The sequence below is a fragment of the Lepisosteus platostomus genome, chromosome 10 (assembly GCF_059453375.1).
Source record: "Lepisosteus platostomus isolate fLepPlt1 chromosome 10, fLepPlt1.hap1, whole genome shotgun sequence".
Taxonomy (NCBI): domain Eukaryota; kingdom Metazoa; phylum Chordata; class Actinopteri; order Semionotiformes; family Lepisosteidae; genus Lepisosteus; species Lepisosteus platostomus.
The window spans coordinates 21,080,933-21,108,897 of NC_142620.1; the positions used below are offsets into that span (position 1 = coordinate 21,080,933).

Here is a 27,965-nt window from a genome sequence, read left to right on the forward strand (position 1 = left end):
GATTTTAAAGCTGGGATGGGGCTGGTGGTTCTCTGTGATGTGATGTTCATTGAACGACAGTGGCTTGTTGGTGCAGATACTGTGGCAGGGTGTTTCATGGAAGTTGGATCATCAGATATTTTTTCATCTTTTCATTATGTCTTACGGAAATTGATCTTCCTGCTTCATGCGCATTGTAGAACATTGACTTCTTCTGTAATTATATTGTGGTGTCCAGAAAGGCATCCATCACCTTGAACTATGGGGTGTGGGTGTGTGAACGTGGCTCACTGTACCCCAAAGGGCTAATCCGCAGTGCCAGATGAACCCTTTCCAGAAAATAGTGGATTCCATTCTACAGTACAGAAATCCTTTTTGCTCTCATGATCTTCGCATACAGAATTAGCTCTGAATCCTGATACATCTACTACAGACCACGATGAATAGTGTTCAAGAATGTAGATTGAATGTTGTATTTTTTTTTACATGAGAGATATTTGTACTCTATACCCACATGATTTGGAGTCATTGATCGATGCAAAGCTCAACAGACTGGCAAAAACTGAGAAAATGAGATCCTGGGGTGTGCTTCTCCGACATGCCCAACTGCAACTGCATTGGTTCTTGACCCTTTCGAAGCCTCGCAGCTCCTGGCGGCACAGTTCACTCTGGTTGGTAGAGTGGCGCGTCTCTATCTGCTGCTGCTGCTGACTAGAGAGGCCAGGTCGGTCAGTCCCAGCTTGCCATTCACGCTAGTGCAGTCTGGACCACACAGCTCGGCCCGCAGTCCCACCAGCCACCCTCCCCTGTGCATTCGACTTTTTGAACAAACAAATTCCATGTCCTGAGCGGTTTCATTCATCCCGAGAGCCGTTTAAAATGACTTTGCAGCCTGGGCCGTGTTTGTTTTGCAGCGCGTAGATCCTGGCATTTCATTCCCCGGGATGGAAAACCAAAGAGAGGGAGTCTAGTTCCACACGTTTTCTTGACCCGAAAATGTAAGGTCTTAAAATGTCAGAAATTTCAACAATGGAACTTTTTTTTCCCATCTGAAGGTCCTGCTATAAAGTGTGATATAAAGTTCTCTTGTAGTCCTTGATGGTTTTTATTTCATTCTGATTAACTACGGTTAAGGTAACATTTGTCACCCGATATTATGGGGACAGCAGAAGAAATTTGAGGCTTCTGCCTTGCCTCTGACACCAGTTTTCAGTCGCGCAAGCACTGGTTATCACATTAATTGTTAAACTGTGTGTTCCATTCATTTTTGGTAAACTGCACAGTAGTACCCTTTTGGTTCCTCTTGGATTCAAAACCACGTACAGGCCTGTGCCATAACATTTATCTCCCCCCTGTTCATGACGGCATACTGTAATTGTGGGGCTTTTCATGGTGAGTGATGATTGTCAGTTTTTCCACAAGACAGCGAGTTTGTGCCTTTCTTGTTAGCATTACATACAGAATAAGTGCCTGTCCCTATTCACATACCATTTTCTCCCTATGGCTTTCATTTAAGGGGGGAAAACAGTCTGAATTAAACATAACACAGAATGATTGGCTTTATAGGAGTGTTTTAGGCAAATTAACATCTTCATTAAATACGAACGTAGCGATTGCAGTGCCAGTGTAGTTTCGGGATTGCTGTAGCAAATGGAAATATGTGTTACGGACCCAGAGTTTGAAACAAACAGCCTCAGGTATAAAAGGTCTGAACAACGGTCTTCAAGGTAATACTTCAGACAGATTTAGGCAGAAACTTTAGTATTAAATGTCGAATGGTGAACGTATGGCATATGGCCATTTAATTACCTGTACTGAACTACTTTGCGCAGAAGAAAATGCTGCTCGAGAGACAGACTTCAACAGGAAGGTGGTTTCCCTGACCAGAAAGGGTACCTCGCTCTGTCATCTGAATTTTGTTTTTGTATGGTTTCAGAATTAAGGTACAAAATGGAATTAATAATGTGAATAGGTAGTGGGCTGTGTAGTGTTCCTTTTAACAAACCACATTTTTCTGTATATTACATTGTGAAACTGTAAAAGTCAAAATGTCTTTTTCCATAGCAGTTTCTTTGGATCTACAGTATGTAATTTTTTAACCCAGCCCAAAAGAGATGGTGTTTTTTTTTTGTTAGAAAGTAGGCCTTGACGTATTTAATGTTTTTGTGAAATATTTTCTTAATGTGAATTTATTTCTGCATAGTTCTGTTTCCTTGTTTCCGGAATATGTCAAAATTGACATCTGGACCTACGTGTCTCAAAGAGTCTCAGAGTCTAAGTGAATATTGATGTCTTAGTGACTTTCACAAAGCTTCTGAAGGGAACCCATGTGTTTGGTCAATCAAGCGGTTGATAAGGTGAGTCTATACATAAGATGTATAGACTCTGGGGGATAGGGGAAAGGTGGGACGATGGCACAATGGAGCGCTGGGTTCAATTCTGGACCTTGGGTGCTGTCTGTGTGGAGTTTGCATGTTTTCCCTATGTTCAGTGCTCTGGGTGTTCTGTTTTCTCACAGTCCAAAAAAATACTTGTCGATTAACTGGCTTCTGGGAAAATCGGCCCTGTTGTGGGTGTGTGTGTGTGTCTATGCGTCATTTGACTGACTGGTGTCCTATCCAGGGTGTACCCCACCCATTGCGATCCTTCACGATTCTGTATTGGAGGAAGCGTTTAGAAAATGGATGGATGGAAGGGATGGGGGAATGCAGGTCTTGCATTCAGTAGAGACTTGATTTCAAATGAGTCCGAGAGTTGTTACATTTTCCGATTTCTGTCATGTTAAGGGTCACGTTTTTCACCCAAGCACCAGATAATTATAAAGCTGCTTACAACTTCTTTGGAAGTAATACAACATGTTTTTTTCCATCTTCAGTACTGTCTTGAGTTTGAAGAAGCACAATAATGGAAAGACAATGTGGAGAAGCAATAAATATACTAAGCAACACTACAGTTTATAGTCAGAAGTGTAGAGTTCAGATCACGGGTTTAAATTGTATAATGCTCTAGTTTAGATTCTTCATTTAGAATATTGTATACATTGTTGGTCAACCACATTCTAGAAGATATTGCTGCTCTGAAATCAGTGCAGTGAGAGCAGCTAACACATTTCCGGTCTTATGGGAATATCCTACACTGACAGGCTGGAGGAACTCAACCAGTTTTAGTCTTGAGCAAGACTACACGGTGACCTGGTACAAGTATTCAAAATGCTCACATGCATTGACACAGTCTAACTACCAAACGGGCTGAACTTTTCCTATGTCCTTCAGTAACAGGATTTGATTTCCCAGTATTTCTGCCCAAGAGGTGGCATCCGCTGCCTGCGTGTTGAGGGCTGGGATTAGCTGCTCAGGGTCTTTCTCGACTTTCGGTGCAACGGTGACTTCTGCAACTTCCAGTCCCCCTTCAGGCTGATGTAGGCGTTAGTGAGAGATGTGCTTCTTCTCCCATGGGAGCCGGGTCACTTAAGCGACTGAGAAACTTGAGAAGAAGACGAGTCCCAACCTGCTCGAAGGATGTGCTGTTCGCCCCCCCCCCCTTAGCACAGGCGCCATTGCTGCGACCGCAGAGGTGAGGGAAGCGGTTGGCGATGCCTGCGTGAGGGGGTGTAAAATTGAGAACCCAGAAGTCCTTCAGAGGTCATTTTGGCGCAAAGTGGAAAGCAGCTGAAGTCAGCCCCACGGGCCTTTGAGAATGAGGGCTCAACAGCGGTTGTCGCTCAGCAACTGCACGTCCGTGCGTCAGCCTGAGCTGGCTGTGGCTCGCTTGGCAGGACTTCCACAAGCAGTCAGTCTGCATGTGAAATGTGGGTCGTCTTAGTAAGTTCTTCATTAACGCAGTTTATTTAATTGAGTGGATAATTGCAAACTGCGAGAAAGCAGTACATCTAATATATATGTGTGTTTATATGACCATACTGCAGTATTGGGTGGTATGATGGAGGTGATTATATATATATTTTTTTTTTTCATCCCTAGGATACACACAGCACATTACGTACAGGAGGGTGCCCGTTCATTGATATGTAGGCCCTACCTGGGTGACACACAGCAGACCCAATATAAAGCAGAACAGGTGGAACAGAGACAACTTGCTTCACTAATTTGAATTAAAGAGATTCATTAGATGATGCTTAGTGATCGGAGTTCAGTGGTGCAGCAAAATAATTTGATAATTATAATTTTGCTTTATTCACATCAAAGAAGGCCCCTTTTCTACCTTTTCAAGTGTTTATGTGCACTGTATTATGAATGTCTGTCCATTGTTTAACTTTTAACGGGACTTGAAAGCTCTTGAAAATGTGCAGTATAGCTACATATGTTCAAAATCATGCATATGATTTTGTTTGAATACCAAATGGTCCCGGTGTTTTTATAACAGTGATATTAAACTTTTCGAACAATAATGTTCCTGAATTGTTCTTTTTATGCTTTTAAATCGGTGATCCTCTGAACAGATTCTTTACATTGTTGGTTTTAAGTCCAGAGATGGCAGTGAATCTTATTTTCTCTTCTAAGTTGATGCTTTTCAGCTCGAACAGGCTGCAGGATCTTATATGATTTGTACAAAGGATTTGGTGATTCCATGTACTGCTCAGACCCAGTTCAGTGCTGCCACTCTGACTTAACTAATGAGCTTTTGGTCCAATTCCCAGAGGTTCTTTATTTTTTTCCACACCTTTTCCCAAAATGATCTAATGGTTGTTAAACCAATGTCCTATGCCATAGTAGAAATTAGCCTGGAAATCTGTTGTATGGTTTCTGTAAAATTTAACAATTTGCATTTTGTGTACAGAGTTTTAATATCTTTTCATCTTTGCATAGGTATGCATTTGACAGTGATGCATTTGGAGTAGACATTGGCGATTGTGGTGACTCCTGAAATGGGTAACCCTTTGGGTACCTTCAGTTTGTGAGGTTAATCTTTTTTTTTTTTGCACTGACGTTAAGGTTTTGGCAGTCTTAAATATCATTGTAACAAAAAGGCACAATGTCCAATGCAAGGTTATATTCTTTCCTCCCCACACCCTGTGTTTTGACCTCTATCGCAATGCTGTTTGCAAATGCTGTTTTAAACCTCTTGCAAAAATCCAAAGCTTTGGGTTCTGGAATGTTTTGCTTTGTGTTGGTATATCTCATCATCTATACAAAAATACAAAAAAAACCTAAATCTTTTGTGTACCTGGCTTTCCACTTGAGTATTTTGGCCTAAGCTTGGTCAGTATAATAAAAAGGACCCTATTGAGAGAGACAAAATCTGAGACTGATCCCTAAAGTTCGTACAGCAACTCTTAAAAAAACTATTAACTCCTTGTATTGTAACTTGCCAGAACTGTGTCCTTTCCTATAGGTAAAGTGCTTTGGGATCATTGTGATAAGTAGCACAATCTAAAAGCAAGTTATCGTGCCTTTAGAGTCTTAGTTGATACCAGGCTGGTTTTATTTCTGGTCAAGTTCTGATACTTCAGGCTGATGTGTGAGGTCACAGTTCAAAGGGAAATTTTTCTTTCAAACTTGAGGTCATCTACCCAAGTATCAAAATGCTCCCTTTCTGACCTGTTTGTTGTAGAAGGAGTCAGTATTAATGGTAGTCTTCAATTCTGTGTGTACTTTAGACTGCTTTTCTGTTAGGTTCCTGGGAATGACATGAAGTAGAAACTCTAAAGGTCTATTTTGGCCTGCGTGTGACAGGTGAGATTCATAGCAACTATTGAAGTTTTGGAACCACATTAATTCATAGCTGTCAAATTTAAACCATTTATAATGACTGAACAGATTTTCCGTTTAATTTGTAGTATTGTGAGCTGCTGTTAATACCCATGAAAGCATAGGTGTATTTTGTTGCTTTAGTTCTTACAGTCAGTATTTCACTTGTCCTTGATTAGCTTTGGGAATAGAAGCCTCAGTGCAGTATGGCAGCCCAGCTGAGCCTGTGGAAAGGAGATTGTACAGGGACTGTGAAGTGAGTTGGATCATTCAACCGAATGTGTGGTGACAACTATACGCTGTGAGGCAGTGAAGTTTGGAACACATTGAAATGGGACCGTAGGGAAGTCCAGAGGGCCCTCTTGTTACTGGCATTCACCAGATAGTCGACTACAGCAGAATGCTCCATGCCTTCTGGTCAGTAATGGTGATGGTGCCCTCTGGTGTGATCTGGTCCTTGTCCTTGGGGTACATGTTTTCATGGTTGTATGCTTTAGTGACGGGAATAGTAAAATCAGTTGGTTTACTATGACCATTACACAAACAAAGGTGTGTGTTTAGCAGCCCAGTTCTGTCAGAGACTGAAATCCACTGGTATTGACCAGGAGGCACTGGATACGGACTGGTAGTACTGAGGCCACGGGGTGGCGAATCCGTGCGTTCCAGGCCCCTGAGGACTGGGTAAGACCAGGCTGCTCTTGGCCATTCATGGCTCTGAAGGGAGAGGCTGGATGGCAGCCAGTCCTTTATAAATAACTGTCAGGGGAATATTCGTCAAGCAATTTTTCAAAAGCAGATTGAAAGTGCTTCTTGCAGTACACCACCATGTCATGGTGAAGGAGTCATAAGTGTTTATGGAGATGCATAAAGTTGGATTTTGTTGTCACTGTTGTACATAATTTTAACATACTGTCAAAGCTATAGGTGACTAGGAAGTGTCTCTAAGAGTTTAAAGTATGTAACGCCTGGCAGTGCAAACACTACCAGCTGCAAAGCAGAGGGGATGCTTGCGGAGACGTAGGGGATATCTGATCGAAAACAAACTAATGTAAAGTTTACCTAGTTAATTAGGTTGTGGGTCAGTGGTTGTCAGTGAGCCCTCCAGAAACATATAATATAAGATGACAGAGAGGGAGAGGGAAGGAGAAGAGAAGGAAGGGCAGATCACAAGAGAGCAGAGTGAGGAGGGGTTGGAGCTAGAAGCTTGCGCCAGGTAAGAGCCCCGACTTCATGATCATCCAGACAAAACCTGATTGGAGCTAAGCATCTGAACCTTGCTAGAGAGAGCTTGCTTTTCTGTGCTTTTAGGGAATATGGGTTTCCTAAGTAAAAGATACCTTGGTTAAAGACAGCCTTTCCTGCCTTGTGTGTGCATTTTTAGAATAGGGAGATATGCTCCCATTTATATTGTGGCATCTGGGTTTGCAGAAAGCGAGACTTAACTGAAGGTTGTTTTAATTTATTTTAGAAGACAGTGCATTTCTTATTTAGACCTCTGTAGATAGGAGTTAGGAGTTGAATACTTGGTAGCAGTCTGGGGTGTTCTAGGTGATTAGAATGTTAGGCCTCTGAAATGCCTTGTCTGTATAGACTGTAAATACAGTTACTTAAGTGTTGTATGTTTTTGTTGTGTGTAGTGTTTAACCAAGTGTGTCTGGATTATTACTCTTTTCACCAAAGTTATGCCAGGGAACAAAGAATTCACGTGCTGCTAATTGTACCAACTGCTTGGGTATATTTTGCAGAAATCACATACAAGTTGGGGGTTATGAAAAATGATTTTACTTATTGACTAAACCACTGATATTTACCATTTTAATTTGTAACAATACAATGGAGTAAATGACTTTGTCCGTGTCCTGTAGGTAGAGTTTTAGTGGCAGCAGTTCTGCATGTGGGAACTGAATTGTGATCCATTTACTTTTCTGAAATATTTAATAGCTTGGCTCTGCCTTACAGCACTGGGGCCCTGGGTTCAATTCCCGGGATACTACCTGAGTCTAGTTTGTGTGTTCTCCCCGTGTCTCCCACAGTCCCAAGACATACTATTATTCATAATATTGGCTTCTTGGAAGATTGGCCCTGGTGTGAGTGTTTGTGTCTGTATGTGTCCTTTTAACGGATTGGTATCCTGTCTAGGGTATATCTTGCCTTGTGCCCATTGCTTTCCTGGGTAGGCTCTGGCTCCGCCGTGACCCTGTATCGGATGAAGAGGTTTAGAAGCGAGATGGATGGTTCTGCAAGAAAGTGGATGTTTTAATCTTTTCCATCTTGCTAACCTACTATACCACTACTTTGCCTCAAACTGGCAGGGACAAAGATTACAAACATTTTTACAAGAATTTATTTCAGTGACCTGTGCAAAACTATTAAATTAAGTGCAGCTTTAATATGACTGATCTGTTCCCTGTGGACACCCTACTGTCACAGCAAACAGAGCCTTATCTTTCATCTGTGTGCTTAAAGTGAGTAATATGACATGCAAATTAAGTTTTGGCCAAATATAGAAGGCAAAGGGAAAATATTTGGTCACATCAATATTTCAGTGAATCTTGTGAATTCCAAATTAGTTTTAATCGGCTTGTTTACATAACATTTAGTAGCCTCTCACTGTCAACACGCAGGTATAGGAGAAAACGTGTTGAATCAGTATGTGTACGAGCTTATTTGTAACGTACTAAAAGGGTCACTAGTGATTGCAAGGCTAGAAGTGTCTGTTCTGGAAAATATTCATTCTTAAATCTGGGGAAAGGAAGTTCTGAAAACAGAATTGTGGAAATTCAAATTAAAAATCTTACTGGACTGTCAAAAGGATAATTCTGAGGATTCTGGACTAGTTCATCACTTTGGAGGGTTTTTTTTTAAAATTGAGGCCGGTGTGTTGTATACGTACCTGTTCTGTCTTCATTACTAATGACAGAGCTGTTTAGCAAAGCACAGTGCACACAGATGGGGGGAGTAGGAATACATCCTACTGAGAATTGTTTGACATCACAGTAGTTGGCAGGGAAAATATATTACAATAAATAACTGCATAGTGATCATTCTTTCCTAGAAAGTCAGTGCTGTACATATTGAGGTGCACAGAACTGAGTCATAACTGAAGGAAGGGTAGTCTCTTGAACTACTTTTCCTCTCATTGGCCTAAATATTAGCACTTATAGCCAAATAGCTCACGAGACAAACAGCTTGAACATGACTTGGGAAGCATTTCATGAACGTGGAATATTTGCAGTCCCATACCATTCGATTCTTCTAGCCAGATCATCTTCTGAGGTCTCCGGTAGGGGTGTCTGTAACTGCAATTTGTTCCACAGGTTTTCACTAGGAATGAAACCTGGCCTTTGTTCTGATTTTGAAAGTCTCTCTGAAGCTCCTCAAGACAAGTTCATATCCGTTCAATAGTCCGTATTATTTGTGCTTTATGTTTCACATTGTTAATTTTTTTTTATTCAGCCTAGGATAAATGGATATTTGGGGTTTCTTAAAACATCACCACAGTACAGAGTGCCTATTATTACTGTTATGCATCCGGGTAGTGTGTGTGTGTGCTTCTGAAAACAGCTGCCCATCTTCCAGTTCCTTTCTGTCACAAGGTTTTGGACAAGCCTCTGGATTATTAACCTCCCCGCAAGTCAATATACCACAGGATAGATTCCGATATCCTTTAATGAAATGGATTGGATGACTGGAGCAATTGAATTGATTATTGAATGTGCTTCCATCAAAGGGTTTTGGCCTAACAGTTGAGCACAGTGCAAATTCCTGTGATCTATTTCAAAGGGAAACATAGCAGATGAGGTGCTAATTAAGTCACTTTATTTCTGTAAAGTGCGAATCTCAAACCATCTAAACTTCAAAGCATGCTGATGGGTCTATTTGATTAGCTCATTTGAACGAGGAATTGTTACTGTCAACTGCAGTTCTCGGATAAAATTATAATAGTGTTTGCAGAGTTTAGCCTTTTCAACCTGAGTGCTCCTGTGATGAAACAGAATAGCAGTTTTAGCGTTTCAGCTTTGCATCTTTTCTCACTGACATGAATTTAAGGAGGCATGCCTGCCATCTAACACCTGGTGTTGACATGTAAATAGAAATCCGTGCAGCTGATGAAGATGAAATGGCTCAGACTGCTGTGCAATTGGGAATCCTGTTTTTGTCTCCGGACACAGTAATGGTGACATCGGAGTACTGAAGAGTCCTCCGACTGCCCATCCTGGTGCAGAGCTTTACTGTGAGCAATTGCAAATGACCGTCTGCTCTTTATTTTAACTGTTCTCTGGGGAAACTGACCACTTCCTAGACCCTTCTTTGTGCTTGGAATCCTTTAGAGGTCTTGGCAACTTTATGCGGATGTCCTAAATAAAACTTTTAAATACATTTAAAAGACAGATTTTCTCCCACCCTCTTGTCTGATGTAGTTTTTTATATTTTTTTTAGATTACGTCTACTTTGAAAATTCATCGAGTAACCCCCTTTTGATAAGAAGGATAGAGGAACTTAACAAGGTAGGTGACTTATACCAGATTTCCTTCCTTCACAGACTCCTACAGTGTGTATATCCTGTCCAGAGCCTGGTGTTCTACATTGGAAAGGATAAAGGATTAATTGAAATTGAGAGTTATTACGTGATGAAAATACAGAATGCCATCCACTCTACTTGGACATAAACACAAGCCACACCAGTGTCCTGGATCCTACCTCCCTGGGCAGATAAATAATTCAGGTTTACAGTAGGACACACCCTCTGCCTCCTGAAAAGGAGCATCTGCTCAGACTCACCATTTTCCTTTCTGCACATTTTGACCTAGTTTGTATTTTTCTGGGCCTTTCTTAACACGTGCAGTACTTCTGTGCGTCCTGAAGCCACTGTGCAAGCCACGCAGCCATGTAACTCTAGCTGTTTAACTTGCTTCAGGATCTAAAGATGACGGCTGTGCCAATACAGGTGAGGCAAGAAGGCACAGTCTCAATGATCATTCTTGATCACCGGTGGCACGTTTGCCGAGACATGAAACGGTGTCAAAACATAACTCACTGCATTGGCTTTTTAGATTTGGACGGCTCTTTTCCAATACGCTGTAACTACCACCCGGTATTTGGACTAAAACTTCAACCTGTTCTCTAGGGTAGTGGCTGTCAACCCTCTGCACCTCATGGGCCACTTAGTGTCAAATAGCAGTAGTCAAAACCCACACATGTGATTGATGACTTTCAATAACATGCACATTTCTATCTATGTATCATATACAGTATATATACTATGTATAATATATACTGTATTAGAATTAATTATGGAAAATAAACATAATGGATGGATGGTACAAATTATAATTCTGAAATATGCACAATTTATTAATACAAAAATATGCAAAGACAAATGAGCCTTAATATCTTAATATGTTCTCATACAATTTATGGACTGTGGAATATTGTTCTTAATATCCTGTGATACTTTCTTCAGTTCCTCCACATTGTTTGGTTGCCTTTTGACTTTCTCAGCATCTGTGTAAACCAGTATGGCTTTCATATTTGTATCAGGACTTGCTGCAGACCTCAACATCCGTAAATAGTGTATAGCTCAGACTAGGTTTGTCACCACAGTGTCTGTATGGGGTCATGGTCAAGTTGAAAGCCCAACGAGACACGTTCACGTGGGATCAGATTCTGCGTCTTCCTTTTGGCAGTCAGGGTGACTCCAGTTTCATGCTCCTGGCTGTCATTAAACCCTGCACTTGTAATAATCTTCTTCCATGCTATACTGTAGCTGGTTTGCAGACTGTAAGTCTGCTCTCCAGTCTGCCTATGAAGGATCTGTTGTTGATTATAGCCAAACAGTTCAGTCTTGGACCTGGCAGTTAAGTGTTTTTTTTTCTAGATTTCTTCATTTCACTGTCTCATTTCTGTTGCCCATTTTATTTGGAATAGGTTTCTAAACTGCTTCATGCCCATTGAGGTTATTCTGCATTAATGTGCATTTTACTGTTCCTCGGTAGCAAGCAAGATCATGGCAATGTTAGAGCCCTTTCATTGCCTGTAACAACCGGGAGTTTCAGCGTAAATCCCGTGTTTTGTGGTGAAACACAAAGTCAGGCACTGCTCTGTTGATAGGAGACACTGTGAATTCCTCTGTTGTTTGAATAGTTCTTCCCAAGAACCATCACGTTTTCCACAATCGTTCCTTCTATCCATTATTGTAAAGCCGTTTCATCCTGGTAAAAATCAGATCATCCCACTAATGTAAGGCAGAGCACGCCATTTCACCGCAGGGCACATACATAGACAGGGACACCAGTTTGCCTTTGGAAGTCCGGATCCGGGAAGAACATGTATGCCCCAAATAGAACATCAGGAATTGAATTCCGGAACCAGGAACTGTGAGGCAACAGTGTTGATACCCACCCACAGAAAAATGCTACCATACCCACCCACGGAAAAAGTAAAAATTTGATTAATTCTTCAAAGATCCCAAATGCGATTTGGTACAGGTAGAGAAGATGTCCAAGAACTGGAATGGAGTTCTAAAAACAGATCAGCAAGACTTGTATATGTGTGAGTTGAGATATTTTCTATTAAAACTTTTAAAAACATCTTTAGTAGGAGTAATACTATGGTGGGCTAAAGTAGGTGAGCAGGGTTCTAAGTAAAATGATTGTTTTCGTTTTGTTTTAGCTAGAGGCAAACCTAACAAAAGCTTTAGGCAAACTAGCTGTCGCATCTTTCCTTTCCTCTATCTGTTCGTGGGTTTCACTGTTGTCCAAGCCTGCGGCCCACTGGTTGAGAAGCTGTGGTCTAGAGTGCTGGTGAAACAAACCGAGAAAAGTCTTTTTCAGCGGTAAAGAGAATATCGGCTACGCATCACTGGAAGCAGCATCCACTGGAAAAATGAATCAAGGGGATCGCTTCTAGACTGTAAATGCGTGTGTTTTTTTTGTCCATCTTAAACACCGTAATCCTTAGGATTTTGAGTCCTTCTTTCAGACCGCAAACGGTAATGTCGAAGCCAAGGTGGTGTGCTTCTACAGAAGGCGGGACATCTCCAGCACCCTCATCGCACTGGCCGACAAACATGCAAGTAAGTGACAATTCTGCAAGGGGCTGGGATTCCCCTCCATGTGCTCTTCCTTATTTCCGAACGAGCTGGGTTCGAGCCTGTGTACGTGGATGAAGGGACCCAGCCTCATAAAATCTTAGTGATTTGAAGTCCCTGTCAAGGCTGATTAGGCGGATGCTAGGTCATTGTGTTTGACAGTGCTCCTCTTGTCTTCTTGCATTAAACGTTACCCTGAGGTCAAGTGTCAACTATCTTTCAGTCTCGTAAAAGTGCACAAAGGTTTAAATGTTGACAAAGTATAGAAAGAGGTATTTGGATCATCTCCCCCAGTCATGTGCTAGTGATCTGGGGTACCTCATTTGTCGTGCCAGTGCAGCCAGAGTGCCCTGTTCCAAAAGGCCTCTGCAGCTTTCTCAAGCAATCTCAAGTGTGCTTCTCCTCTGTACTGAGAGCATTGGGTTTAGCTCCTTTTTGTAAGTGTGGCTGTTGTGGATCATTGCAAAGTTTAGCCACTCGGATCTGAGAAGAATTTTCAAGTCAGGTCTGAAGGGCTTTCATATAACCAAGGTGTAAACACCTGTACATTGTAAAACATTGTGCCACTTTATGTAAAGATGAACAAATGCTCATATGTTCTCAGATATTTGAAAGTTAAGGACTTGTTTTAGGCAGACTACTGTATGTAATAATTAAGAACAAATTTTAAAAGACCTGATCACGTGATGTTTGGATCTAAAATCTGATATCGTAAAGCAGCTTGTGAACACATTTAGAAAACTGATCTGTGAGACTTCAGTTTTTTTTTAACAATCTGTAGCAGTCTTTCCTTTCATCCTTCTGTTAGTGTGTTTCACAGTTGCCCCAGCCTGTGGACCTTTGCTTCATGTCCTGTAAGGTGGAATGTAAAAATTGCCTCTGGGATCTTCAGTGCAGCAGGTGAAAAGCCTTGTTTAGACCATTCAGGTCGTCATTGCCCATCTGCAATGTTTGCCAGCAGGGGTGGTCCTTGGTCAGCGGAATTTGCCCTCCGGTCCAGTGGTGAGACTTGGGCCGTACTCTCAGCTACCACTTCCTGTTCCTGTGAGGTGACGGTGACCTGGAGCGTTCCACTCTGAGCTGGAGCACTCTCCCCTGAGTGTGGACAGGAAGGAAATATAGGGTGTGTGAGGCGCAAAGCGAATACCTTAAACAAGGCCTGCTGTCCTGTCCCCTAGGTGAAGCGTCATTTTAGAGATAAAACCCTGTGACATTCATGAATTGACAGAATATTCTAGTTAAAATAAAGGCAGGTTGGGCCATAAAGAGTTAAATTTGGGATTCAAAGCCACTGCCTGCCAACTTAAACTGAGCTGCTTCTGTGTTTTTGTTTCTTTTTTTCAAAATGTTACAAAGAACACATTGCACAAACAATGACACACCACAAGAGTATCGACCGTCTCCTGTTTCTGTTGGGTAAAGTCTGCCAAGGTTAATATATGGGGAACTGGCATTATTACAAGCCTTGACTGTTTGGTGGCCTGGAGAGAAGGTTTATAATTCGATGATGAAGTGTTTGGGTGCACTTGAAAAGAGTAGTAAAGGCTCCAAAGACGCCTACATAACATTTGAAATGACCGTTCTCCAAGTGAGAGCATCGGGAATTAGAAAAATGGTGGCTGGTGAAGCCCGGTAGAGGGGAATTTTAATTTTGATGAGGCTCCCTCCCCCCCTCTCTCCCCCTCCTCCCTGCGCTGGCTCGGGAAGAGGGAAGGGAGAGACAGACGCCGCTCCCTGCAGCAGCTGGCTGTGCCTGGGGTTCCCCACCCGCACCCGGGCCCAGCCAGGCTGCATGGTGGTGACAGGAGTCTAGTGCAATGCGCTGTGGTTGCTGGCTTAGCATCCCGAGGGGCGTTGAAGCAACCACTCCTTCTTTAATGCATTTTTTTATAGGCTGCTGTAAAAGTTTTAAATCCTACGTTTAGAGATTGGGAGTGGCTCTTGTTTTTGTAGCTAAATGTACAACAGCATAGAACAAGAATTCTATGCAAATATTAGAAAGGTGTGATGGGCGTTTTGTAACTAAGTGTCGGCCCCTCATGGCACCAGCAGTGCATCTCTCCCGCCTGCTGCAGACGGCTTGGAAACAGGTCTTTGTGATTTAACACTTTGCAGTGTTAAGATATTAGTTTTAGTTCACAGGGCAGGCCATGTCTAAACCAGGTCTTTGAGGCAGTGTTAGCTGGCATGTTTTTGCCTGCTGGGAGTGTTTTCCTTCTGTCAAATGGCTTGTCATTGGAGATATGACATTTTACATTTACATTTTTTAAAGAGTTAGATCCCATTCCCATTCATTCAGCTGTTACCAAGATGTCGCAGCTAAAATCCTAAAAAATCTACATTTTCATAATCAAATAGTACTACTGCATGCTTATTGTTAATAATAGTATTATTATTACGTCTACCTGATTCTTAATTTCCAGTTGTTTTAAAACAAGACAGAACTGCCATACCACTGAGACACATGGGCCTGCTCCCAAATTAAGGATCAGTAGACTTTTGTAACCAGAGATCAATGCAATTGATTTAAATTGTGTATTGATCTTAGTGGGCTTCCTTTTTCAGTATGGTTTACAATTGCTCTGTAGGCCTAATACTTGTAAAGCAGTGTGGAGCAGCAGGTAGGATTCTGGCATTATAGCTTGAAGATTGTGGGCTCAAATCCCATGCGACACAATGGGATTCACCCAGAATTGTTCCAGTAAAAACTACCCAGGTATGGAAATGGGTGTAAATAAAAATAACTTTGGATAAAGGCATCAGAAATGATTAGAAGTTATTAGTCAGGGTAACTAATGTTAATTTTTATATAAGTTGCCCTGATAAGGGTGTCTGCTAAGCAAATAAACATAATTCAGTCAGAGTCTAGAATCTGATGTAGGAGGAATGTCTGCAGCAGTGTAGTTTCGCAAAGAGAAACTCTCTGTCCTTCTCTTTCATTTTACTTGTTTGATATTTACATCCAGACTGCAATCTTCAGCCTGGTGGTGCTAGCTTACAGTTAGGACAGCGATGGCTTTATTAAATAAAACTAAAAGTGTTCGTTGTTAGAGCATAGTTGTAGTTTCTAAGAACAAGGCATTCTGTTCTGTGTGTGTTTGCAAGGCCTGATAGCTCATTGACTATATTTGGCAGACAGAGTACAATTAAAGTGAAAGAAACATCCCGTCTAAGAAGCAGTTCCAGGCAAAGGAGTTAAGGGCTAATCATGCTACTGTATATACGCCGCAGGCTTGCATTAATGTTAGTGAGAGATGTCCTCCAATCACGTGTAAGTACAGTGGAGCTTTCAGTGATTCAGAAGATGAATGCTCCTGGTCAAGTGGGCGTCTGAGGAGCATGTGTGCAGGTAATTTATATTCCAGTGCTGTCCTGGAGTCTTTCTTGGAAATTTGAGACTTAAGAAGAATTTACATACAATAATTTAAATTTGCATGAATTCTATAAAATCTGCACATAACCAGAATGGCTTACCTAATAAGGTACCATAAGTTTTGTACAGTAGATTACTAATTTGATTTTAATAAGACAGCAATCGGATGCATTGCCTTATAGCAAATAGTATAAACTGTTGTGAACAGATTAAATTGTTTATACCTTCCAAAACATGCATGACACCATAAGACTTGCGTGGCCTGTAGCTATAGCTTTAGTACATTCAAGGTTATTTCTGAATAAAAGCTTGTGTTCTTGAAACATAACATTTCAATATTAAGAAGAAACATTTTCATGAACTCGTTCATGGTTACTGCCGTAAACGTATGAACAGTACATAAATTAATTTGTACTCCAGAGTCTTGGCTCCTTGCTTGCTCTAAGCGCTGTGCCTGTTTGCCAAACTGGGAGTAGTTGGACGCCACAATCCTTCATTGATGGCAAGCATGTACTGTGTGCAGAGCTACATTTAACTGAGCTGAAGATTGTTGACCACAACTTTCAATTCAGCTGTGCGAAAAACTGGGATCATGAGACGAATCTAGCCCGTGAGTGAGCCTCTCCGTGCTGCCTGCCCTGGAACCTACAGTACCACCCAGCATCTGCATCGCGCCACGCTCATTCTTTTTTCTGTTATGTATGAACACTCCCTGTTCCGTGTCAGCAGTGTGGGGAATGACAGGCTGGAGACGACTCTACAGACTCCCTGGTGGTTTTGTTGCCAGTTTCATTACAGTGCGGCAGGATAAGCACGGAGGCAGGGATGGAAAGTGCATGCTGGACCAGAGGAGAGATTCATGTTTGTTCTGGATGATTCTGGTGTTTGTTTCTTTCACTTCACCAATGTTATTTACATTTATTTAAAAGCCAATGCATTAGTACTTAAATTATCATATAAGGGAGCATTACTTGTATCTTTTAACTATACATACAGTACTACATACTAATGCACTGCTATAGAGGTGGATTTGGTTATATGAGAATTTGGCTATTCATAGCGGTTCTCTGCCCCAAACCCACACAGGTCGAGACCCTACTGTACTCATTTCACTACTACTGTCATCCCTTTGTTCAGCTGTATGAAGCACACTTTATTTTTACCCTTTTTAGTTTTAAACCCTCCAAAATATGTGTCTACTAGATTATAAACCCGAAAACAAATAGAAACGTTTGCTGCAGAAATTCTGAAAGGTCCAGGCTCAATACAAAGTAGAGAGTATTTGTCTCTAGTACTAACATGGTTGTTGCAACAAGGATTCTTTTACTAGGAGTCTTGTCTTGTCTTTACAAAGCATTACCTATATTCCCTAAACTGTAAAAAAGTGTTGGTCGTTAGGTGAAAGCAATAGTGGTTTTACAGAAGAGTCTGCACTCAGAATATGAGGTTTATAAAACTCTTCATTAGCCTTCATTTTAGTTTTAAATATTTTTATTATATGGCTGTTATTGATGTTTCTTGTGCCCTGGTTGCATTAAAAGCACACATTTGTTCATTACAATCTAATTTATAATCCATTAATGCAATTTTAATAGAATTCATTTACATTTGATTTATAGATTCACTGGATTAGCACAAAAGACCAACTTGGATCCACAGAAAATTACTCTACAAATATGCAGTTGATTTCCTGTTCTTTAGTCCATGGTTTTCTTTCTGCAGATTTATGCTCTGTGTTAATCCTAAAAATGAAGTCGAGCATCACATTTCATGGATCGTGCTTTTAGTGTCTGAAACTTTAAATGGACCAGCTGTAGTCTTTGGCCCTCAAGCATAATGTTGGTTCTCCCTGGTAGAAATGAGGCTCTTCCCTGAAGCAGGAGCATCTGATTTCTGGTTCATGTATTAATGGGCAATGTTTGCCTCAGCCCAGGAGAGGGGAGGGAACCTGGCTGCTTCTTCAAGAAACCTCTCGGTATGGAGCACTTTCTTCTAGCCTGACAACGCCAAGGAAAACGGGAGACGCTGGGCTTCCGGTGAAGGATTCTAACCGATAAGGCACTGGCCTCTGCCAAGCGTTTTCATCAATAATTAATAATTAGTTCAGACAGGTGAGATGGAAAGGCAATTTGTTAAGTGTATGGGCTGTATCTGATGCCAGGCAGCCCTGTCAGGTAATGAGAAATGAGGCCGGGTTGAGGGTGATGGGCCTGCCCCTCTGTCTGGCTCCTGGTGCCTGATATTCAAGGGCATGTTTATTATTAAATTGAGGCCAGCAGCACAGCACAGCCCAGCTCGGCTACTCGTCTCGGCTGAGCAACTTCCTGAAATCCTCATTTTGCAGCAGTGCTGTTCTTGGTTAGCAGATAACTAAAAGGCCTTCTAGAAGCTGAGGTTGCTTTTCATTTTTTTTAAATTAGCTACCTTAAGATAAATACCCTTCTTAGATGTGTTTTTCGGGTAATTGTATTATTTCTCTCTATTTGACTTGAATGAGCATCTGTGTCCTTATAACTGGAAAGTAATTGTTCATTTGAAGCACAGGCTAGAGAATAAAATGGTCAAATGCAAACCTGTAACTGTCCTTGCACAATGCATGATGTCTAAAACCATAAGAAACTCAGGATTGAGTTTGTACAAATGAAGACTTGAATTGCTCCCTACAACTAGTAGAACTTAAATTGTTCTGGCTAAGGTTATATTGACATGCCTTGTCTGACAGTACACTGAACACACCAGTGTGTTTTTTTCTGCCAGTGTGTTTGTAGGTGTTCTGTGCCTCTTAAAAGCAATAGCTGGAGAGCAGGAAGAAGAATTTGTTAAATTGGTCCAGTCAAGCCATAAAGCTGAAATTTGCAGATTGCAGCCTTTTAGGACCAGGATTTGGTCACCCTTGGTTGAGCTTCTTTATGGTCAAGTCCTGTCACTTCTAGTATATGGACTTGTGTAGAGTTATAAAAAAAGAAATTCTTGAGACTTGTCTGAACACTGAATATTTTAGTTGACTTAAGATTTATGATGGTTGCAGCAAGAGTCTTGTTGCAAACTAGCCAGTTTCAATTCCTGACATAGTGCACGGTGCTCTTTGATAGCACGTTGTCTGTTAATAGGAACTTGTGTGAACATAATGATCAGGCTTCAATGTTAAGACCGAAATGCACAACTCACAACCACATTCTGATAAACGAGGTTTAAATGCAGAACATAGTGAAGCTAAACTTAATGGGTTCAATTTGCGTTCAGTAAGAGGCTCAACACTGTATTCCCTGATGTGGGACGTTTCCTAACAGGTGTGAGAAACCACAAAGTTTTAGAAAAAAAACACTGCATCTTTTTTAAAAAAGAGGTCAACAACATGACTGGACTACCTGTTTTGATACTTTATCAAGCCTTTCACTACACAAATTTATTTTATAAGAACTTTGTATTTGAAATAATATCCAAATCGATATCCTTTTTTGGGCAGGGATAAGATTGGAAGGTTTATGTGCTTGCTTATAAAAAGTGAAAGTTATTTTTCCTTCTTACTTCACAGTTTTGTTGAGTGTCTTAAAACAGTTAAATTCAGTATCTTTGGATGCATGTCAGCTTTCAGAATCCACATTACAAGTGCTATTTAAATGCGTAACAATTATTTTCTGTCACATTCCAACATCTTTGAGATGCACATTGATTTGTGCAGCTGTTATTTTCACATCAGTGAGGGGAAGGCCTCTCCAAACTGGTAATTTTCACTAAGAAACTCCGCATGTGTCTATAGTGAGCTATCTAGCTATTTTTTCTCTGAATTTTAGCAACAGATTGCCGACATACAAAGGTGATCAGATATTTCAAGATTCTTTTCTTTTGTACTCGATTCGAGCCTTTTTAAGTCCCTTTCATTCCATTTGAAATGAGGATCTTATCTTAGATTGGTGTTGCAAAGAATACTGCAGCCCTTGCTAGTGGCTGGTGTCCGTGTGTGTAGCAATTTATCAGCGCTGACAGGGCGTTGTGGCTCAGGTTGTGGGCGATGAGGGGCCAGCTAGATTGATCTGCCCGAACCTCAGAGATTTCTTAATTGCCTTTGTTGAGCTTCTAAATGAAGCTGTAAGGCACCTAGAAAGAGGGAATTTTCTCTTCTCTTTTTGCCTGAATCCCCCTCCTCCATCCAGTTTTCTTTAATTCAGTAAGTGATTGTGGAAATTGATTTCCTTTCTTCTCATTCTGGATCAGCCCTGACGGCGAGCGAGGGCTGCCTTGTCTCGGTGATGCGGGCAACGCTTCGGAGCTTTTTCACGTCCAGGAAAAGGGGTCTTTCTTTGTATCGCTAGCTAGAAAGGTTTTCACCTTCTCCCGAGTGCATTCCAACCCTCCCGAGCTTTTGCGTTTCTGGGTTGCTTCACCAGAGCAGCTGCAGCTGTAGCTGTGGCTCTGCCAGGTCGTGGTCCTCCCCCATCCCCCCCCTAACCCCCCTTGTGGGTCACGGCGGGCTTGCAGCAGCCCTGCTCAGTGGCGTGAGGGATCTTCCTCTCCCCGAGGATGTCCAGGAGCAGCGAGACACAACGGCGCCTCCTGATTTCATTGGTTCATCTGTGTGGGCCTTTTTTTTAATTTGCTCATAACAGCAGTGTGTGCAAAGCTGGTGACTCATCAGTCTCTCTTAATGAAATAACCAGACGCATGCCCCAGTATATATTTAAAGAAATTGATTTGCAGTAGTCCCTCATTCCCCTCTGACCCAAGAGCTGCATTCTTCTATATTTTGTTGGCAATGAAAAACCTGATGTCGGCAAACCTCCGTTAATGTCACAATAACAAAATGTTTGTTACTACAATTGTGTTGATGGTTGATACTGTAGATCGCCTCTATAACTTGCTGACATCAAGTAATGTGAAATCCATATTGTATGGGAACAGCCTGCACAGATATTTGCTTTTAAGAGGGTTGTCAGTATACAAGAAAGGACATAAGAATGCTTACAAATGTGATCCACTAATTACTAATTGATCCAAGGATCCCATCCAGCTCTTTGTTAAAAGGAGCCAAGTTATCAGTTTCAAGAACAAGGCTAGGTAGCTTGTTCCATACTCCTACAGCTCTTTGGGTAAAGAAGTGCTTCCATTTAGTTTCCACTTGTGTCCATTGATTTACAGTATATTTGGCCTTTCATTCTGAAAGAGCCCACTGGGATGATTTTATCAATGCGGTTTTGAGGATCTTGAATGCTTATAGGAGGACGGTAATTTAAAGCCAATTCAGTTTTTAAAGTCCTGCCAACACATTCACAGCAGCCTCGATTGCTTTAAATAGTGTAGTACTCATTAGTGTTTTCTAGCATCGGTATTTCCTGGCAATTATAAAAGAGTAATTTTGAGAGATTCAGGAATTTCATATATACGTTATGTAAGCATGGACAGCAGATAACTTGGACATGGAAAGCATGCAGAAGAGAAACGCCGCTAAATAGTGTTATATTTGAGATTATAGAAAAAAAATGTATGGGGAAAACATTTTAAACGGTGATATTTGTCTGTAACAGTGTGTTTTATGAAACAACGTACCAGTGCAGGATTATCTATATTCGGACAAACTACTACAAACTGCTTTCAAGAAATTTGTTTTTGGTAAACCCTAGCCTACTATTTTAACAAATGTATACTTATTGGACAATAATTCAGATGCATTTAGAAAAATGTCTGTCACTTGTATGTTTTGTTATTGTAAAAGTTACTGTTCTCTCAATACACACGTCCCACATTAGTTTATATGGTACATATCCCAAAACTAAATATCTAAATATCTTTAGAACGGCTTTATCCAGTTCTGCTGATGGTGAATCACTTGAAGAGATATTTGGAAGAATAAAGTAATTTTAGAAATGACATATTAAAATAAACATAGTAATTTTAGACTTTTATGGCCCTAAATCAAACACTGGACCCTAGTGATTGTGGGTTTTTTGGGGTGGAAGTTTTTTCTGTTTATCTTTACTACCAATGAGCCATTTTTAAAGAAATAGTAATTGTGATGTATTCAGAGGCCAGAGGCCTTCGACTTTGTATGTGACCAAGTGACAACCTTATGGAAATTAAAAACAACTTAAAAAAACTGTTATCTTGCAAAATATACATGAACAGATCTGTAGCAATCAGGCAAGGGCTTTAGAAACAAGAATCTTGTTTGCTGGGTCAGGGGGCCGAGTGTGACCCTTGCAGACGTTTTTTTTTCATTCTTTGACTTCTCACGTGTTCTTTCTCGTCTGCTGTGTTTCACCCCAGGGGAGATGGAGGAGGAGATGGAGAACTCAGAAATGGTGGACCTTCCTGAGAAACAGAAACACCAGCTGAGACACAGGGAACTCTTCCTCTCACGGCAGCTTGAGTCCCTGCCGGCCACACACATCAGGTAAGGCTCCCAGCCTCACGTTAAAAATACTGTGCATGGCCCCCTGTTTCTCTTCCGTCGCCTTGTGAAGAGTGTCTGTTTCCTTTCCTACTGTATGTGTACAGTAAATGTCACACGGTGTACAGTGTAAATATTTTCACAGTCTGAGGTGTAGGGGCCTGGTTCTGTTGCAAAGATGCAAAAAATCTAGAAAAAAGCACAAAATGACTGTGGATTGAGATAAAGTGAAATATGAAAACGGATGTGAAATCTGTGTATTGCTGACATATGTCACCCTGTCTGCTGCAAAATTCTGACTTGAGGCCCTCACGGTAGTGTTCAACTAGTGTCTTCCTTGCTGGTGCCATGCTGTACCTAAAAATGTTTTGCATTTTTTAATTGTTTTTTTTTTAATAAACATACAGAATTATCTGAAATAAAGTTACCAGTCATCATAAAACAACGTATTCCAAATATAAATGAATATAAAGTCTGCTAATATTCTTTTTTAGTTCGACAGAGAGTGTAGTGCTAGGGAGAAAGGAGGGAGGAGGAAAAAGAACATGAAATTCAGAAACGTAAAGTCAATATTAATATTCGGTAGTAGAAATAATCCACCTAGATCTCTCAAAGACCTCCTTCTGGAGGCTTAACAGATAAGGAGATATTTTGCATTTTAATCAAATTTGAGAGTTTTTGTGGCAGAAAATTAAATGCTATATGACGTTAGATAGCACAGTTTGTCAGATTGTTCTTCTTTGTAAGAATTTTGAACCTTAATGTTTTTAGCTTCTTGTGCAGAAACAGCTTGCTTCTGTCTTCCTTAACGGGGTGTACAGAAGGATCAGGAGGATCGCACTGCAGTTTTAAAGACCTCTGAGAACAACATTCTGGTTGTCATGGAAGGATCATTTCACTCACCAGTTACAAATGTCTGGATAGTTTCTGGATGCCCCCTGCCACCAGGCAATACAGTAGCAGGATTTTCAGAGCATGACGTTGGGCATTCTCAGTTGATACACAGACTAATAATGTGAGCCTCTTTAAGATGTCCCTAAATTCAGTTTTCAGTTACCTAAATTTTTTTTGCATTGATAATCAAAATTTCTGCCACACATTAATATGTAAACTAGGTTATGGATTAAAACACCTCATTCTAACTTGATTAACAGAAAAGTGTTATTGTATTGTTAAAAGTGTTTGTGGCCACTTTGTGAATTCTAAGTAAGGGTCGCTGTTAACAGAATGTGTTCAGTAAATTCAGATTTGGAATGCAGTCCTGTATCTTCTTGTTGGCAATACTGAAAAACATTTTCACAATTTTTTAAAATTAAATGCATTAATATTGAGGTCCATCTTGTGTGTAAACACATGAGTTGAATTCAGGCCTAGATCCACAATGGATAGCTGATGTGTTTCTTTATAAAAAATTAAACGCATTAATTGAGAATAGTCATATGCATTGTTACTTCCTGTCAAGTTCCATCTTTTTGCATCTACGGCAAGCTGGAATACACAGCTCTTTCACTGTTTCTGGGGGCCATGGAAACCAACAGGAAAAAAAGGAAGCATTTAATTGGCAAGGGGGGAAATGAGGTAGTAGGTCACATGACCTGTTCTCACAGACTGTGCCAAAGCTGAGTGAGTCAGTCAGCATGAGGCATGCAAGTAACTCTTCCTCTGACCATCGCCCGAGACATCATGGCTGTGGTCCGAGAGCCCCAGTTAAGTTTAGCCAGATTCTGTTTCTCATCTCTGCTGTTGTCACCTCAGCTCTTACAGCAACAGATTAAGTTTCTTCCCTTCTGGTCTGGTCAGTCTGTTCTGGCTGTGATTATGAGATGAAAGTGATGTTATATACAATAACAACACCACAAGAGCTCAGGAGACTTGTAGGTAGTAGGCAAAAGAAGTGGAAACACAATGGATTTAGGACTATGCATTCCAAATTCAGACTGACATAAACTTGTTAAAAATCCAGCCTCATTCTTTGCTGCATTATTAAAAGAGCACACTTTTTTTAAACAGTCTTAATTAATGTCTGATACTTTATTGTTTGTGCATTGATTTTTTTTTTATTCGCTCTTCTTGAACTTTCCTATTTCCTGTTATTCTGTTTAGATACTGTTCACAATTTTCCACTGCTTCTCAGTTAATCTACCGGTGATGAAAAAAATCTGGGGGGGGATATCTTTATCCCAAAGCAAGGCAAGACTTTGTTTCAGCAGATTGCATCCTGAGGATAAAATACATTGCCATAGCTGCCAGATGAGGGATGATTCCAGCCAGCACTACCATGCCTCAGCCTTGGGTTCTGCTGCAGGGGAACAAGACGCACGCAGAGACACATGCACAGACACGTCTTATGTTTCTCTCCCTGCTGCCAGTTTTGCAGTGTCCTAAGGGTTTTATTTTTCTAAGACCTGCCAATCTCAAACCTCAGGCTTGTCTCTACGTCGTTGAGAGGACTTGTGAAAGCTGCTAATTGAATATGGCGCAGGGCAGCCTAAGCAGGGCTCGTTTTATCCCGGGCCCCCAACCTCTGGTCAGTCACGGATTTTTGCTTTCCTTGCATTGATGAGTGATTTGCGTTTCTCCTCTTGCCTCCCAGAGGAAAATGTTGCGTCACGCTGTTGAATGAAACTGAAGCACTGACATCTTACCTGGATCGCGAGGTAAGATCAAGCGACACCTTTCAAACATTAGAATAGCGCTGATGCTGTAAGATGTTCAAACACTTGGACATACACTCCTAGATACACTCAAGTCTGCATGGAAAATGCATGTCAATCTACAGTACTCATACATTTTGCTTTCTTTCCTCCAAATTGTCCAAGGCTCTGGTGTGATATGGCATGTTAAACTGAAAGGTGAGTTAAAGATTTAGTGACAGTTAGCACCTTATTGAAACTTATTAGACTCATCTGACTATATTCATCTCATCTGATTATAGTATGTTATTACATGGGGGCATGTCCAGTGTGGAGGCGGAGCCCTGGCAGAAGGGCGACGCCCCGCCTTTGTAGTCCCAGCTGTTTTGGCTTCCAGCTGATGAGCCCCAGCTGGGCAGGTCCTATAAAGGACTGTCGGGGAAAACTCCCCCCCCTCTTCCGGGGGTAGCCCTGCTTGTCCCTTCGGAGGGTGTCCAGTGTGCCTTTATAGGACCCGCCCAGCTGGGGCTCATCAGCTGGAAGCCAAAACAGCTGGGACTACAAAGGCAGTGCGTCACCCTTCTGCCAGGGCTCCGCCTCCACACTGGACACGCCCCCGCTTAACACCACAATAGGAAAAGAGATCTGCCCAAGTCTAGGAATGATGTTTATTGAAAAGTTAGTGTGATCACTCAGTTTACAAAAACACAACAAATACACAGAGCTAGTTGCTTAGGTTGGAGAATCTGGAAACACCTGGTACAGTAGGTTAGTCTTTACATAATCTTTTAATTCACTGTGGAATGGTGCATGGATAGAATCTACACTTTGCTGTAGATTTAACCTTATTATTGTTAATGAACAATCCACTTATTAGATGATGAATAAGACTTTGAAATGTATTGAATATTTTCTATATAGTTATTAACCACTATTCATGTAACCCTGATGTAATGTCTGCTGTAATATATACTGTTTTATATTCTCTAAGTGAGAAGATTCAAATTCAGAACCCCAGCTTTGTTGTCTAATGATTTGTAACTCCTATTATCTGTAATGGTTTTAATACATATAACTTGTTGCCTTTTGAGTGCACTCTTCTACTTACCTAGAAGATTATTTAGAAAGGGATGTATCTGAGTTCATAAGCTTTTAATAGGATGTTATTCATCTATTGATATTATACAAATAGCATATTAACTGCACTAGATGATAATAAAGTATTAGTGTCATTCTCTACAGTTTGAAAATCAACTACATTAATACATTTATGTTCTGGCGTGGCTGCTTTTCCTGTGCGTCTTTATGAGCAAGTGATTAAATAAAACTAAAAACCCACCTGGCATTCCCCCAGTGCTCATACCGAGGCACGGGTTTTCCTTTATGTACTGGATTGAAGCATCACTTCTGTTTATTTGCTTCTGCATATCATGTCTCCCTTTCTATTGATGTATATAATCTACTTATTTTTATTCTTCACTGTTAGATTTCAAATACAGAATTAGGATTTGAAGACTTTTTGAGAGAATATTGAGAAGCTGCAAGGTGGTATACACTTGTGGTTCTTTAACTGTTAATAAATATTTTGGCTTTGTCAGATCTTAATAAAAACATTTCCAAAAGGTGGTGGTTGTTATTATTTGCTTTTGCAGACACCCATATGTAGGGCGACCTGCTGTGTTTCTGTTTACTGAAGTCCAGAGGGGAGTGATATTTAGAATTTAGAATTTTTTATACATCTGCCCAAACCCCACATCCGCGCTCAGAGGAGATTAAGGAGGTGCATACAGACTCCTCCAGCCTGTCCACCTTTAAGACACGTGGCCTTAACATGTCCCAGGCTGTGCTGTCCCATACTGGAGGTCCTGTGCTGATTGGAGGACAGGTGTGTCCCTCACTGGCATCACTCCAAGCCTGCAAGCACCAAAGAGGCCACAGGGGTCGCTCTATCCCCGAGATCTGAATGAACCCTGGGCTACTAATCCCACCCTCCCCTAGCCGGCGCTCGGTCAATTGTGTGCCATCACTCAGGGTATCCTGATCACAAGTGGGTAGTCTGATGAGCCAAGCTCGAACCCACATTCATGTATCCCAACCTGCACTCAGGTGAGCGCCTTTACCAGGCCAGTTACTGAAGGGGCCCAGAAAAAAATATTCTTTTGGGTCCTGGTACCATCTCTTCCAGGGAAGTCAGTGGTTCTGTCACTGTTGGGTAAATGCTGCACTGAAAGAAGCATTACAAAAATTAATGATGCAGTTATGTTCTGCTTTAGTGATCATCATTTCATCATGGTTCCAAGTCTAAATTTGAGGGATGCCAGTGTTTCTACCTTCATATATTATCTTGGAAATTCATTCCTTGTATTACTAATGACGTATGTTAACAATTTTGTTATTCAGGTGTACATTTAAATTTAAACAAATATCCAGTTATGGCCTTAGTGGTCTGATCATTAGACCTAATTTGAAGTGACTTTATTCAATCACATTTAATTCCCATTTTGAAGACCTCACCCAAATCGACCTTAAAAACCCTTTCACTGAGTAAGTTCCTACAATCTGTCTTCATCTTTTTAAATTTACTCAAACATATGGAAGACACATACAGTATAGGAATCGGCAGCAGTAGTTACAAAATGTTTTGGAAAAGAAGAGGCTGGGTCATGCAGATATTACTAGTTGTATATCTATTGTTTTTATTGTAACTGGCACACTGTGAATTATTGAAGCTGCTGACCTAGAATGTTACACTTGTTTTTAGTAATGAAGAAAGTGGAGAATTGGGTTGCTCATGGCC

The 27,965-nt window shown here is 41.0% G+C and overlaps 1 protein-coding gene across 2 annotated transcripts in view; it reads left to right on the forward strand.

Moving 5' to 3' along the window:
* Positions 1-27,965, forward strand: part of mta1 (metastasis associated 1) — a 71,509-nt gene that overhangs the window by 12,535 nt on the left and 31,009 nt on the right. For both annotated transcript variants that reach the window (XM_088648761.1, XM_088648764.1), the window contains exons 2-5: positions 10,128-10,195; positions 12,669-12,762; positions 22,412-22,538; positions 25,129-25,192. In XM_088648761.1, coding sequence (XP_088504887.1) covers positions 10,128-10,195; positions 12,669-12,762; positions 22,412-22,538; positions 25,129-25,192 — 353 coding nt within the window. The remainder of the gene's footprint in view (positions 1-10,127; positions 10,196-12,668; positions 12,763-22,411; positions 22,539-25,128; positions 25,193-27,965) is intronic.